At 53.5% G+C, this 14,450-nt stretch overlaps 1 protein-coding gene across 1 annotated transcript; it reads left to right on the forward strand.

The window, feature by feature from the left end:
- The first annotated feature begins 3,087 nt into the window (after positions 1–3,087).
- Positions 3,088–10,694, forward strand: Klhl21 (kelch like family member 21). Its single transcript, XM_059256293.1, has 4 exons — positions 3,088–4,125; positions 6,984–7,389; positions 8,976–9,048; positions 9,889–10,694. Exons 1-4 carry the CDS (start codon positions 3,105–3,107, stop codon positions 10,180–10,182), a joined length of 1,794 nt encoding a protein of 597 aa, XP_059112276.1. The 5' UTR covers positions 3,088–3,104; the 3' UTR covers positions 10,183–10,694.
- The last annotated feature ends 3,756 nt before the right edge of the window (positions 10,695–14,450 follow it).

The following is a 14,450-nucleotide window of genomic DNA, read 5'->3' on the forward strand; positions in this document are numbered from 1 at the left end:
GGGGCCACACAGACATGGAGGAAGCAGGAAAGAGGATGGACAGTACATAGATGAGGTAAACAATTCTCAGGGCAGCATATAGATTAATAGAAATGGGTTAATTTAAGTTAAAAAGAAAAAAAAGCTAGCTAGAGACAAGCCTAAGCTAAGGTGGAACATTCATAATTGATGATGGGTCTCTGTGTCATGATTTGGGGGCTGGTAGTCCAAGATGGCCTGGACCAGATTGACCTGGAACTCACAGAGATCTACCTGCTTCTGCCTCCTGGGTGTTGGGATTAAAGGCCTGACGCAGGCCGGGTGGTGGTGGCACTCGGAAAGGCAGAGCCAGGTGGATCTCTGTGAGTTTGAGGCCAGCCTAGACTACTGAGCGAGATCTAGGACAAGCACCAAAACTACACAGAGAAACCCTGTCTCGAAAAAAGCAAACAAACAAACAAACAAAGGGCCTGGTCCAGTTTAATTATTATTATCACTTATTTATTTATTTATTTATTTATTTATTTATTTATTTATTTTGGTTTTTCGAGACAGGGTTTCTCTGTGTAGCTTTGCTCCTTTCCTGGTACTCACTTGGTAGCCCAGGCTGGCCTCGAACTCACAGAGATCCGCCTGGCTCTGCCTCCCAAGTGCTGGGATTAAAGGCGTGTGCCACCACCGCCCGGCCACTTATTTATTTTTGTTTGTGCGGTACCAGGAGTTAAACCTAGGGCCTCAAATATGCTAAGTGACTGCTCTACCACTGAGCTATATCCCCTACCCAGGTCTTGTGTTTGCTTGCCTGCACTTCCTTTCTCTAACAAAAATAACCTACATCTTAAAGAATACAGAATGGGCCTGGTGACACATGTCTACAATCACAGCTCTGGGGAAGCCAAGGCAGATCACCAGTTCTAGGCCAACCTGGACTACATAGTGAGTTCCAGCCCAGCCTAGACTACATGTCTCAAAATCCCAAAAACAGAACAGGAAGGTGGTTCAGTAGGTAAAAGTGATTGTCCGCTAAGAATGGGGACCTAAGGTTAAATTCTCAGAATCCACGTAAAAGCTGATTAGTAGATACCACTGTAACCGCAGCACGCTACCTGGGGGTGAGAGGTGGAGGCAGGAGAATCCCGGCAGGTTTAGAGCCCACCTATCTGGTTTCTATGGTGAAAAAAATAACAGAGACCCTGTCTTTAGCAAGGTGGGAGGCCAGCAGTGGTGGCACACCCCTTCAGTCCGGGCACTCAGGAGGAAGAGGTGGATCTCTGTGAGTTCCAGGCCAGCCAGGTTACATCATGAGACCCTGACTCAAAGAAAAGCAAGGTACAGTCAAGGGTCAGCACCTGAGGCCAGTGTCCTCTGATGTACACAAGCACTGTGGCACATGAATGAACACACACATCCAACACACAAAAGTTCAAAATGAAACTGAAATCTAGGGTTGCTAATATAGCTATATAATAAATTAAGCCCAAGCCTGAGAAACTCCAAGAACAGAGAAGGCTCAGTTTGTATAATTAGCTCCCACTATGTGTGATCTGACTGGACAGAACTAGCATGCACACGTGCACATCTTCCCATCTCAGTACAGGATCATTCTTCAAGGGTACATAAGCAGGCTGGCCCTTTGATGTTAGGAGTGTGGGGAGCAGAGGAGGAGATCTCGGATGATAAAGTGCCTTCCTTGAGTGTCTGAGGCCCTGGGTGCTATCTCTGACAGAAAATCCACACTCACTACTTCCCTCTACCAGCATCCCACTTCCTGGCTCCTCAGACTGTTGGAAGGCCTGTGTTTGTAAGCTATTGGCCAGGCTCCTGGGCCCAGGAATGCTGCACTGCCTTTAATAGCTGTGTGAACAGTCCTTCTATGGGCAACAGGCGGTTGCCCGGGTACCTGCATGTTTTCGTCCTTAGAGTCTGTGTCTACCATGCTGACCTTGAAATTTAGAGCAGATGAATTCTCAGAGGAAAAGGAGGTGAGGTTCTTGAGTGGAAGAGGAAGCCTGAAAGGTTTTAGAAATGGAATAAAACAAAATGTCTCCTGCCGAGGCTGTCAACCTAGCAGCTCAAGGATCACAAAGGACTGACTTTAGGGTGCTTGGCCTCCCCTAGGGCGCCATGGGTAGGGCCTGAGGCTGGAATGCTTTCAGAAAGGAGGTAGGGGACAGTTAGTTAGCAAACCCCTGATGTTTCTTTCTCCACACTTCCCTGAAACCAAGCAAAGCAAAACTCACATGTCTTCCAAGTGTAGGCTCCATTTCCCAGAGTTGCTTTTACATCTATCCATCCAGCCCCCATTGCATCACCACTCAAAAGAACTGTGAATGCCAAACTGCTCCATCTCCAGCTTTTTAAGGCACTCCCCCTGACAGACCGTGAGCCATTGGGCCACCCGGAGGGCTGAGAGCCTGGGCACTCCCAGCAGACCTGCTCCTACACCTTGTGAGTAGCCTGAAGGAGTCTGACTCGGAAAGTAAAACTACTTTTAAGCTGACTAAATTTGACTGCTGATGCGCTTTGAACTCCGGCATGAACACAGTGGAGCGCCTTCCTGGAATCTGGCCCGGTTTCTCTTAAACGCGCCAAAAAAAAAAAAAAAAAAGGCGACCAGGAAACCCTTAGACTTGTTCGTGCTTTGGTGCTGAATTGTGCGAATACTACTTTTGAAATCTGACGAGATTAAGTAGCTACTCCTGGAGCCAAAGGAATTAAAACAGGGTCATCGTACCCAGATGTCCTGAGGTTCCCAGGGGCACAATACGGAATCTGGAACCGAAGGAGTGACTGCGGATTCGGGCGCCGAGCTCGACCCTCCAGGCCTCGCTCTGCAAACCACTGGGCTGGAGGGTGGTTAGCACACCTAGGAGCCCGCACTTGTCACCCGCTGTTCCCAGCTGAGCGTCAGCGGAGGTGGTTAGAAACCCCCGGAAGGGCGGAGAGGGAGCTGGCGTAGGCGGAGGTGACTCAGCCTGCAGCCCTGGGGACAAATGGGCTAAGTGGGCGTGGCATGTGCCGCTCCGCCCCGACAGGCCCCGCCTACGGAGGCCGCGGCTGGCCTGCGTATTTATAGAGGCGGTGCCGGGAGCGCCGGGGCGTCCCTGTGCCCACAGTCCCACGACATGGAGCGGCCGGCGCCCTTGGCCGTGCTGCCCTTCTCCGATCCCGCGCACGCCCTGAGCCTGTTGCGCGGCTTGAGTCAGCTGCGCGCCGAGCGCAAGTTTCTGGACGTGACCCTGGAGGCGGCGGGTGGCCGCGACTTCCCTGCGCACCGCGCTGTGTTAGCGGCCGCTAGTCCCTACTTCCGCGCCATGTTCGCGGGCCAGCTGCGCGAGAGCCGCGCCGAGCGCGTGCGCTTGCACGGGGTGCCGCCCGACATGCTGCAGCTGCTCCTGGACTTCAGCTACACCGGCCGAGTGGCCGTGAGCGGCGACAACGCCGAGCCGCTACTGCGCGCCGCGGACCTGCTGCAGTTCCCCGCCGTGAAGGAGGCGTGCGGCGCCTTTCTGCAGCAGCAGCTCGACCTGGCCAACTGCCTGGACATGCAGGACTTTGCCGAGGCCTTCAGCTGCTCCGGGCTGGCTAGCGCGGCGCAGCGCTTCATCCTGCGCCACGTGGGCGAGCTGGGCGCCGAGCAGCTGGAGAGGCTGCCGCTGGCCCGCCTGCTGCGCTACCTGCGCGACGACGGGCTGTGCGTGCCCAAGGAGGAGGCGGCCTACCAGCTGGCGCTGCGCTGGGTCCGCGCGGACCCGCCGCGCCGCGCTGCGCACTGGCCGCAGCTGCTGGAGGCCGTGCGCCTTCCCTTCGTGCGCCGCTTCTACCTGCTGGCACACGTGGAGGCCGAGCCGCTGGTGGCGCGCTGCCCGCCTTGTCTGCGCCTGCTGCGCGAGGCCCGCGACTTCCAGGCGGCACGCTACGATCGGCACGACCGCGGGCCCTGCCCTCGCATGCGTCCGCGCCCGTCCACCGGCCTAGCCGAGATCCTGGTGCTGGTCGGAGGTTGCGACCAGGACTGCGACGAGTTGGTCACCGTCGACTGCTACAATCCGCAGACAGGCCAGTGGCGCTACCTGGCCGAGTTCCCCGACCACTTAGGTGGGGGCTACAGTATCGTGGCTCTGGGTAACGACATCTACGTGACGGGTGAGTGTGCTGGGGGCTTTCCAAAAGAGACACTCAAGACCTGGAATCCTGTGGCCAGACCTAGCCCTTAGCGGGGACTTTTTCCATTTGCTTTCAAGCCAGAAGAGCCCCCTGTGGAGCAGAGACATAGCTGCTTTGTGGATCTCTGTGCCCTACGTGGTGCAGCCTGCCTTGCTTAGCCAACTCCTTGCCCCGGAGGTGCCTCCCCCTTTTGGGTTGGAAGAGACCCGGCATTGACCTGGCACAATGGGTGCTTTCTTTTAATCCCCAAGGAATGCGGGGACAGGCTGCAGGCTGGCGCCTGGTGAGGCATCTCTCCCTCCCCGAAGCAGGGGCATTTCTCCCTCCCTGCTAAGCCACAGGGGCCTCCTGACTCACTGGCTTTGTCACCCGTGACAAGGTTTCTTAGAGCCTGCACCTAGGCGGTGCACTGTGGATCACATGGTGTTTAGGCTGCACTAGTCTACGACTGTAAACATGGTCACATGTTGAGAGATTTTCTTCCAGTTACTTGGCTGAAACCCCAAAACACTGCCAAGTCACTGTAGGCGGGCCCCAGCCTGCCTCAGTGCAGGGCTTCTCCCACGTTTTTCACTAAGGATGAATCCCAGTCACACTGAGGCTACCTCCTTCTTCAGCCAACGGGAATGGCCTCTGGAACTGCTATATAAGGAAAGACCACTGGGGCCTCTGCCCCTTATCATTATCAGGCTGGCAGGCGTGAGGCGTGAGGCTGGGCCGTCACAGGGGCTGTGTTCCACATTCCACACAAAGCCCACTCTGATCTTCCTGTGGGTCTCAGGAACAGCCTCAGCTCTGGCCTCAGCCTTCCTGACTGGCCTCAGAATCAACCCTCTGCCAGCCCGTTGGAATCTAACCCTCTTTAACAACCTGAGGCTGACTCTGTGTTGGTTAGGGCTCCGCCCTTGCCGCCCTGCCCCCACCTCCTCTGAAGTCTGGCTGGTGACTCTGAGCAGAGAGCTTCCCCGAACTGGCCAGACTCGCCTTGGATAAGTGTCACAGCTGAACAGCTAATCGGGTTGAGGCAGGTGGCTCCGCCATTCCCTTCAGCTGCTGGTGGGGGTTTTCCTGAGGAGTCAGGAAGCCTGCTTCAGCTGCTTTACAACGTCCCTGTGAAAGGTGCCTCAGACTCTTCCCTCAAAAAGACAGAATGTCTCTGCCCTGTTCAGGGCACCAGCCAGGAACGCCAAGGGCACAGCCCCCAGGGTTCCTGGAGTCTTGTGATACCATGAGGGTTTCATGATCTTAGACCTACTTTACACTATTACTATTCTTTTTTTTTAAAGACTTGTTGACACACAGAAAATCAGTGTCCGTTACATGTGTAGCTTGCTAAGTGTTTCAAGTGAAACATTCCCCTGTGCCCGCCACTAAGGTCAAAACTAGAACCCCAGAGGTGTATGACAGTGTGGCTTGCTGTGTTAGGTCTCTTGTGTGACAGTGTGGGTTTCTTATCTTGTTCTGGCACAGTCTAGGTTTGAAAGCGTCCAGGAAGTCTAGAATTTGGTGGCCAAATCCCATGTTTAGTATCTGCTCAGAAGAGCTGCCCAGACCTGAGACTGGATGGTCTGAGTTAGTTAGGTGTGATGATGTTGGGTGAGAAAAAAACCTAAGGCTGTGTGGCGGAGGGTGGTTTGGTTTTGTTGTGGTGGTGGGTTTTTTTTGGGGGGGGGTGTCTTTTTTTTTTTTTTTTTTTTTTTTTTTTGATTTTTGAGACGGGTTTCTCTGTGTAGCTTTGGTGCCTGTCCTGGAACTTGCTCTGTAGACCAGGCTGGTCTCGAACTCATAGAGATCTACCTGCTTCTGCCTCCAGAGTGCTGGGATTAAAGGCATACGCCACCACTGCCTGGCTTTGTTTTGTTTTTTATTATTTTATTTTTGGTTTTTCGAGACAGGGTTTCTCTGCCTATCCCTGGCCGTCCTGGACCAGACTGGCCTGGACCTCAGAGATTTACCTGCCTCTGCCTCCTGAGTGCTTGGATTGAAGCTGTACAGTGCCACCGCCCGGGTTTTGGGTTTTTTTGTTTGTTTGTTTGTTTTTGTTTTTTGGGGGGGAGGGGAATGGTTTTTTGTTTTTTGTTTTCCCGAGACAGGGTTTCTCTGTATGGTTTCGGTGCTTGTCCTGGATCTCGCTCTGTAGACCAGGCTGGCCTCAAACTCACAGAGAATCCGCCTGGCTCTGCCTCCCGAGTGCTGGGGTTAAAGGCGTGCGCCGCCGCCGCCGCCGCCGCCGCCGCCGCCACCACCACCACCACCACCGTCTGGCTCACTGCCCAGTTTTGTTTTGTTTTTTAGTGTATGAGTGTTTTGCCTGAATGTAGTCTGCACCATGTTTATACCTGGTGCCCACAGAAGCCAGTAAAAGGCATCAGATTCCCTAGTCATGGATGGCTATGAGCTGCCATGTGGATGCTGGGAATTGAACCCAGGTCCTCTGAAAGAGCAGCCAGTGCTTTCTGTCCTTGTTTTGTTTCTTGAGATGGGGTCTCATAGCCCAGAGCAACTTGAACCCCTGAGTGCTGGGATTGCCCATGTGCTGCTCTCTGGAGAGCAAGCCCAAGGTTCCTGCATGCTACAGTAAGCGCTCTGCCAGCTTAGCCGTGTCCCCAGTCTAGACTGTTGGGATCGGCATCCTTTGGCCTTGATGGCAGCAATTAGTGGGCCTGTGCACTGCCTCAGTGACAGTGACAGCGTGGCGAGGCCAGAGACAGATGTGTTTTGGGTGAAGGGAGTGAGGCTAATTCCTCTGCAGGGAGAGGCCTGTCCGGAAGCCCAAGGCACAGGTGGGTGACTCACTGCACGTGGGCTGACCATCTGCCCTTTGTGTGCCCTGACAGGCGGGTCTGATGGCTCCCGGCTCTATGACTGCGTGTGGAGATACAACTCAAGTGTGAACGAGTGGACAGAGGTGGCACCCATGCTCAAGGCCCGAGAGTACCACAGCTCTTCTGTCCTGGACGGGCTACTGTATGTAGTGGCAGCTGACAGTACAGAGCGCTATGACCATGCCACCGACTCCTGGGAGGCTCTGCAGCCCATGACCTACCCCATGGACAACTGCTCTACCACTGCCTGCCGAGGCCGGCTCTACGCCATTGGCTCCCTGGCAGGCAAGGAAACCATGGTGATACAATGCTATGACCCGGACACTGACCTGTGGTCACTGGTGGACTGTGGCCAGCTCCCACCTTGGTCCTTTGCACCCAAGACCGTGACTCTGAATGGACTCATGTACTTCGTCAGGTGAGCCCCTGGGTACACTGTTTTTGGCTCAGCATCCCTGTACTGCTCATTTCATAGATGAGGAAAGCTACCTTAATTAATCAAGCTACCTCAAGGATAGTGGAGTCTTGGCAGTGCCTAGCTAGTCAGCCAGTGGGTTCCCATGCATCCACCAGCCACATGTGCAGCATGCATGTGTCTGAGTGAGACAGAGATAGATGTCTCAGCTCTACCCTAGCCCCATCCACTGGTTTTGATGACCTATCTGGTCACAGCCAAATTTTGTGCCTTGACTGACTAGCTACTGAACATTTGGGTGGGTAATTGGATTCCCTGTGTACTGTGTGTGCGTGTGCGTGCATGCATGTGCATGCATATTCCCTGCTCCAGCCTCCCTGGTCTGGAGTCTGCTTGAAGCTGTGGGGCTGGGAGGAAATGAATGAACGAACGAATGAATGAATGAATGAATGAATGAATGACAGTTGCATTCAGTCCTGGACTTTGATCTGAGAAGCCCAAAGGTGTGTGCCCTGGGCCTGCATTTTCTCTGGCTGAGCAGCACTGTGACCTTTGCCTGCCCTGCCCCCAAAATAGGTCGCCGCTCTTCAGGGTGAGCTCTGAGGAGTCTAAAGGTCTAAAGGGAACACAAGTGTTATTGTGTGTCATCTAAGTGGCTGAGGGGCCTGGTAATCTTTAAATGCCAGGACCTGAAGGTCTGCTTTGAGAACACCCTGGAACCTTCCTCAGCCTGGATCCTGTTATAAAACTGCCTGTCCTGTCCCTAGTTCTCCCTGGTGCCTTCAAGAAGGGGGAGGGGCTGGCTATAAATACAGCTTTGAAGAGTGCCAGGTCCTTGCTTCAGCCCCTCTGGAGTGGCTGCTGGCCCAGCACCTTTGAGAACACCGTTCCTGTCCTAGGGCAGGATCCTGACACCTGCTGGCTCTCCTCCTGGACAGTGATCAGTTTTGATTGCCAGCCCTCCAACTGGAAGTGGGAGGGTTTGCCAGCCTGTGGTTCACTTATGTGCCATCCACACAGGAGGCCACTTCAGCCCCACCTAAATGCCTGGATATCAGTGACCAATAAATATCAGTGACCCTACTGTGCAAATGCTCCTCTGTTTCTGGAAAAGGCAAAGGTATTGACTCTGGCTGGCAGGTAGCATCCTTGAAGAGAGGAGCTGGGGAGCCCTGTCCAGCCCCTTCCAGGTGTGGCTCTGTGGTCTCTGCTGGCAAACAGGAAAGAAGGCAGAGTGTAGGGTAACCTGGTGAGTTCAAAGCCAGTCTGGAAGCCGGGCGGTGGTGGCGCACACCTTTAATCCCAGCACTCAGGAGGCAGAGCCAGGCGGATCTCTGTGAGTTCAAGGCCAGCCTGACCTACAGAGCAAGATCCAGGAAAGGCGCAAAGTTACACAGAGAAACCTTGTCTCGAAAAACTAAAAACTAAAAAAAAAAAAAAAAAAAAAGCCAGTCTGGGCCACCAACCAAGACCTTGTCTCAAACATGTACATACAAGTCCCCGGAAGAGTCGGCAACTTTGAGGACCCTTCACACCTGAGGTTCTGCTGCTTTGGTCTGACTGGCTCTTTCCCTCCATCCCTTCCACAGGGACGACTCCGCCGAGGTGGATGTCTACAACCCCACAAAGAATGAGTGGGACAAGATCCCGTCTATGAATCAGGTAAATTTGCAGGCGTGGTAGCGATTGTACGTCAGGCTGGTCCTGCTTTTGCAGTTGAACTGTGGTCATTAAGGTGGAGCGTTTGGGAGACAGTCATGGTGGGTGGGGCCTGTATTTAGTCCTTTCCAGGTGTTCTCAGTTAATGGAAGCTCATTACATTTGAAACTTGCCGGGTCCAGGTGGTAAAAAGGATCTCAAGATCAGGCTGTGGTCACTGCACCCTTACCTAAGCCATTGAGCAGAAGAGGGTGAGGAATCGACAAGTTGTTCCCTGCAGAGAGAGAGCAAGTGCAGAGGCCCCAGGGCTGGTGTGTTTATGTGAACACCAGCCGCCATTGTGGCTACAGGGAGTAGGTTCAGACAGGTCCCTGGGAACTACCTACCCCAGCTACTTCCTGAGGAATTGACCTTGGGAATACATTTGTTGGACACGTGCTGCGTGCCATGAACAGGGGCGTTGATGCTGGTGTTGTCTGGGCAGGATCTCCTATCTCTGCTTGCCAGGTTCAGTTCCCAGCTGTATCTGATAGCTGTCCCAGCATACTTTCTGTAAGATGGAAAGAACAGATGAGCCTGCCCTAACGGACTGATGCGGGATGCTGGGTGTGGTCCACACCTGGAGACCATGCTGACCCCATAGGAAGCCCCATTTTCCCTGTTGGGGAACAGGAAGGTGTTGGCTTAGCCCGTTTATACTCCCTGGAAAGCTGGCTGAGGGTGGTTCTCAGTGCCGTGGTTATGATGTGCTGGACTGCTCCCTGGAAGTTACTAGAGCAGTCAGAGAGGAAGGTCTCCCTTGCCACGGTTGCCTGCCTCTCACTCCTCTGCCTTGACCTGCAGGTACATGTCGGGGGCAGCCTGGCTGTCCTGGGAGGCAAGCTCTATGTCTCTGGGGGATATGACAATACATTTGAACTCTCGGACGTGGTGGAGGCATATGACCCCGAGACCCGGGCATGGAGTGTGGTGGGGCGGCTTCCAGAGCCCACCTTCTGGCATGGCAGCGTGAGCATCTTCCGCCAGTTCATGCCACAGACACCAGCCGGGGGCCGTGGCTTTGAGCTGAACAGTGGCAGCAGTGACATGGATGCAGGCCGCCACAGGCTGCCACAGAACCCTGACGAGCTGCACTAGCCCAGGCCTGGCCCAAGGGAGGGCCTTGGAGCAGGGGGCCTGGCACCTACAGAGGAATGGGTCACCAAGAAGAGCAGTGGCTCCTGGGTGCTGACTGAGCCCCTAGACGTGTCATGTGAAGGTTTCTGTACATTCGGAGCTGACGTCACAGCTTCTAGGGATGAAGCTGGTGGTGACCTGTGTGGTCAAGGACCAGTGGCTTCCCCACTATCGCGTATCTCTGCCTTCCGGAAAGTTACCTCCAGCTTGTAGCATCCAACTCACCGTGCAGTGTGCCTCTCCTTGCAGCCACTTCCTGGGCCTGCTTGATCCCAGAGCAGAGGGCAGGGTCCCTGTGACAGAAAGTGGCCTGGCCTGGAACACTGGGGACCCAGGAAGACAAAGGCTACAAAAGCGAGCTTAAACTCCACCTAGTACCAAGGATCCCTGCAGCCAGTGCAAGTCCGAGGGGTGTCAGCCCACCTAGCTCCGCACGTCTGTTGGGGTCTCACCATACAGGGTAGGCTTTCAGGACTTGACTGAGCCACAGTGTGAGCTTGAAGGGGTCTGTTTTCATAGCCCATGGTCTCACCTGGCCAGGAGGCCCTCCCTGGGGTTCTGTCCCAAGCCTGCAGAGGCAAGGCTGGAGGAGAAGACCAAAGCTCACGAAGCTGGATTGCTGTGGCTCCTCGGGAATCTTCCCTGACACTTGGCTGAGTGGACAGATGCTGGGCCTAGGAGTAAAGACTCCCTGCTTCTAAAGGAGACTGAGCGGGACGGCCCCAAGGCTTGGTTCTAGGTTTGAAATGTTTGCAGTTTGAACTCTAAAAGAAGTAGAGAGTTGGGAGAAGTAAGAGACGAGTGTCTTTGTCTGACTTTAAGATGTACAGGTCATCATTGTTAGAATTTTCCTGCCATTGTGTAGAAAACTTCAGATTCCGAAGAGCTCAGGTCCAGGTGTATGAATACCAGAGCACCTGAGCCATAGCTCAGGGGAGCCCAGAATTTCTTCCTGACTTTGAGTGGATTCATGGGTTTGGGGGCTGGGACTGCTCAAGGTACCCAGTGGCCTCTCTGCTGGAGTTTATCATCATGCCTCTTTCTGGGGAAGAGGACGTTAGGACAGTTTTATTGGAGACGAAGCCAAGGTTCAGGGTGCTTTGGTGAACTTGGGTGGGTGAGGCTCTAGGAACAGAGCCTGCCCTATCACATACCTACAGTCCTCTTCTTGGCCAGGTGGCAGAGGAGGCTGCCTTAATTTCCAGGGTACCTACCTACTTCCTGTTCAGTGCCATGCACTGCAGAAGTCATCCTGTTTAGTTTGAGATCCATATTTCTAAAATGCTCTGCTGGGCACCTGGCCCTGGGAAAGACTGAGTGTATGGGGCAGTGCTGGCCCAGCCCAGGCCCACTGGTGTCCTAGGGCTCCCGTGGGGTGTGCAGCCGGAATTTGTTTTGTTTCCTGGTGCTGTCAGCCCAGCCCGGTAGTGCCTCTCTCTTGGCCTAGTAAACTCTTTCACTGAGCCTTAAAAGCTGCCACCCAGAGGTGTTGGTACTCTGGGGTGCCTTGGCATGGCAGGGTGGGGTCCTGTGTGCGTTTCAGGAACTAAGCTCAGCGCTGCGGAAGTCCTCTTAGGGACAGGCTAGGAGGCTTCCTTCCCAGAGGAGAGCTGTATCGCTGCACTCTCTGACCTGCAGTGGTTACTACACTATAATGCACGCTTGCCCACCTGTGCTCCAGAGCTGCTCAGGTTTCCGCATCACGACCCATATTTGGGTTTGTAAGACCAAGGACAGGCAGAGTAGGCACTCACTGTGATCCCTCCCTCAGCTTCTCCTTTGCCAAGGGCTCTAGACTGTACCCCCATCACTTGACTCATGTCTACACTAACAGGGATTAAAGCTGGGTTACTTGGCTATGGGATTGTCCCTGTCACATGGATAAAGCCTTTGTATAAAGCTTTTATATGTCAGGATAAAATTAAGTTATAAAAAGTTCTGTGCCTGGTTTTTGATGCTGATCTGTAAGGGATTTCTTATATTTATGACTTCAGAGACTTATGTACTGAAGGTTGCCTTCCTTAGGTAACCAGCATTCAGTCACACCAGTGGCTGGGGCAGATTTGTGTATTTATTTTTGTCTACTCTATAGGCTTCTATGTCCAGCATTCTAAGGTTTTAGGGTGCTCCCCTCCTTTTTAAAATAAAATGTTTCCTATATGCTGGGTGTCATGGCTTTCATTTTTTGTTTTTCCAGACAGGGTCACACTGTGTAGCTCTAGCTGTCCTGGAACTCACTTTGTAGACTAGGCTGGCTTCGAACTCACAGAGATCACCTGCTTCTGCCTCCCAAGTGCTGGGATTAAAGGTGTGTGCCATCACCGCCCAGCTGGCCTTCATCTTCTTGCTGCTCTGTCTTCTGAGAATCTTTGTGCAGAGGCCAGTACTGGAGGTGGGAGGCAGACCTGGACAGCAGAGTGAATGCTAGTCAGCAGGTAAAGGAAGGAATCCAGCATCATAGAGCCTTTCGGGTCCTTTCTCACCTCAGGTGAAATACACACATGATAGAGTGCACTGGTAGGCTCCTACCCACAGTAAGATGGACCTTGGACCGGGCGGGGAGGGGGGTTGGAGGTGTGTGCCTTTAGAACACTGGTTCTCAGCCTGTGGGTCATGGCCCCCAAAGGCCATCAGAAACCAGATAGTTGTATTACAATTTGTAACAGTAGCAAAATTACAGTTAGAAGTAGCAGCAAAAATTTTATAGTTGGGGGGGTTGCCACAACATGGGTTACTGTAATAAAGGGTGGCAGCATTAGGAAGGTTGAGAACCACTGCTCTTGAGTTTCCAATCAGGCTGTGAGACCTCCCCTGAACCTTCCATCTGGATCACTCTCCTCCCCCAGAGCCTATCCAGACCCAAGGAGACCAATGCCTGGGCTGGAAAAGCAGCAGGCTAGGATCCCTGAGGATAGACTATGGATCTCACCCGTGCTAAGTGCTTTACCGCTGAACCATACCCCCAGCTGTGGCCTTTAATACCTTCAGAACAGATCTGAAGCCTGAGGCCTGTACTGGCAAACCTGGGATGCATACAACCACACATTGCCTCTCCCTCAGCCGCTGATGGCCAGGAAATGAAAGGGAGTCAGCTGTGTTATGAGTGAAGCCCATTTTCCTAGCCTCCCAACACGCCAGGGGAATTAGTGTGTGTAAAGGCGGGAATATGGCATCTCATGGAGCAAGGGGATTAGGCAAAGCCCAGTTCCAGTTTCTGGGGCCGTGACCATCACTGACCCAGCCTGGGTGGTGGGATGTTTCAGTGTGTCTGTATTTGACACTCCTATCAAGGTCTATGCCTCCTCTAACCAGGAAGTACCAGGGACAGCCTCACCCAACAGTGTGGTAAAGATGACATCAAATCACTTCCCCTGCTAGGTCACAGAAAGGTCTTGTACTTCTGACTGGGGGTACTTAGAGCTCAGCTTCTGTGCTAACAGGCCCGGCAGGCATGAGAAAGCTGTCTTTAGAGCAGCCCCCAGTAATTCGGCAGATGTTTCCTACCCAGTGAGCTTTCTGCGGACTTGTCTGAGAAGCATGAGCGTGTACTAGCCCGTGGAAGTCTCTTGGGTTCATGGGGATACAAAGGAGTTAAATTTAAACATGGATCTGCAGCACTCATGACCCATGATACCCTGCTCTGTAAAAGGTGAAACCCATGCCCCTTCCTATTCAAAGTCTGGACCAAGATAGGACCATTCCAAGGGATTGGTTCCTCCGTGGGCATGAAGCCAGTCAAGGCCAGCTTCTTAGCTGCCACTGGCCATGTTCAGCTTCATTGGACTGGCTTAACTGGCCAATGAAGCCATGACCATGGGCCCTGGCCTTGTTTTTGTTTTTCGAGACAGGGTTTATCTGTGTAGTTTTGGTGCCTGTCCTGGATCTCGCTCTGTAGATCAGGCTGGCCTCGAACTCACAGAGATCTGCCTGCCTCTGCCTCCCGAATGCTGCCACCACTGCCCAGCCTGGGCACTGGCTATTTTGTCCAACTTCAGAGGTTCAACCCATGGCTGGCCTCACCTATACTATGCTAAACTACCCACTGGCATGCATGAAGGACAGCTATATAGCAAGTGGGTGCCACCTCCATGGGAACTTCACTGAGATTCCCAGCGCTGGCGAAGCAGCTGCACTCAGGTCAAGGACTGGATGGGCACCATGAGGGGATGGCTGCAAGTCCTTCAGTTTAGTTCAGTCCCACAGTTGCAGAACATCGAGCAACAGACCAC

The sequence above is a fragment of the Peromyscus eremicus genome, chromosome 2, assembly GCF_949786415.1.
Source record: "Peromyscus eremicus chromosome 2, PerEre_H2_v1, whole genome shotgun sequence".
Lineage (NCBI taxonomy): Eukaryota > Metazoa > Chordata > Mammalia > Rodentia > Cricetidae > Peromyscus > Peromyscus eremicus.

Excerpts from the sequence above, each read along its gene's own strand:
- Klhl21 (XM_059256293.1), top strand. The coding sequence starts at position 3,105 with ATGGAGCGGCCGGCGCCCTTGGCCGTGCTGCCCTTCTCCGATCCCGCG. Across the intron at positions 4,126-6,983 it reads TAACGACATCTACGTGACGG|GCGGGTCTGATGGCTCCCGG; the intron begins GTGAGTGTGCTG and ends GTGCCCTGACAG. Across the intron at positions 7,390-8,975 it reads GGACTCATGTACTTCGTCAG|GGACGACTCCGCCGAGGTGG; the intron begins GTGAGCCCCTGG and ends TCCCTTCCACAG.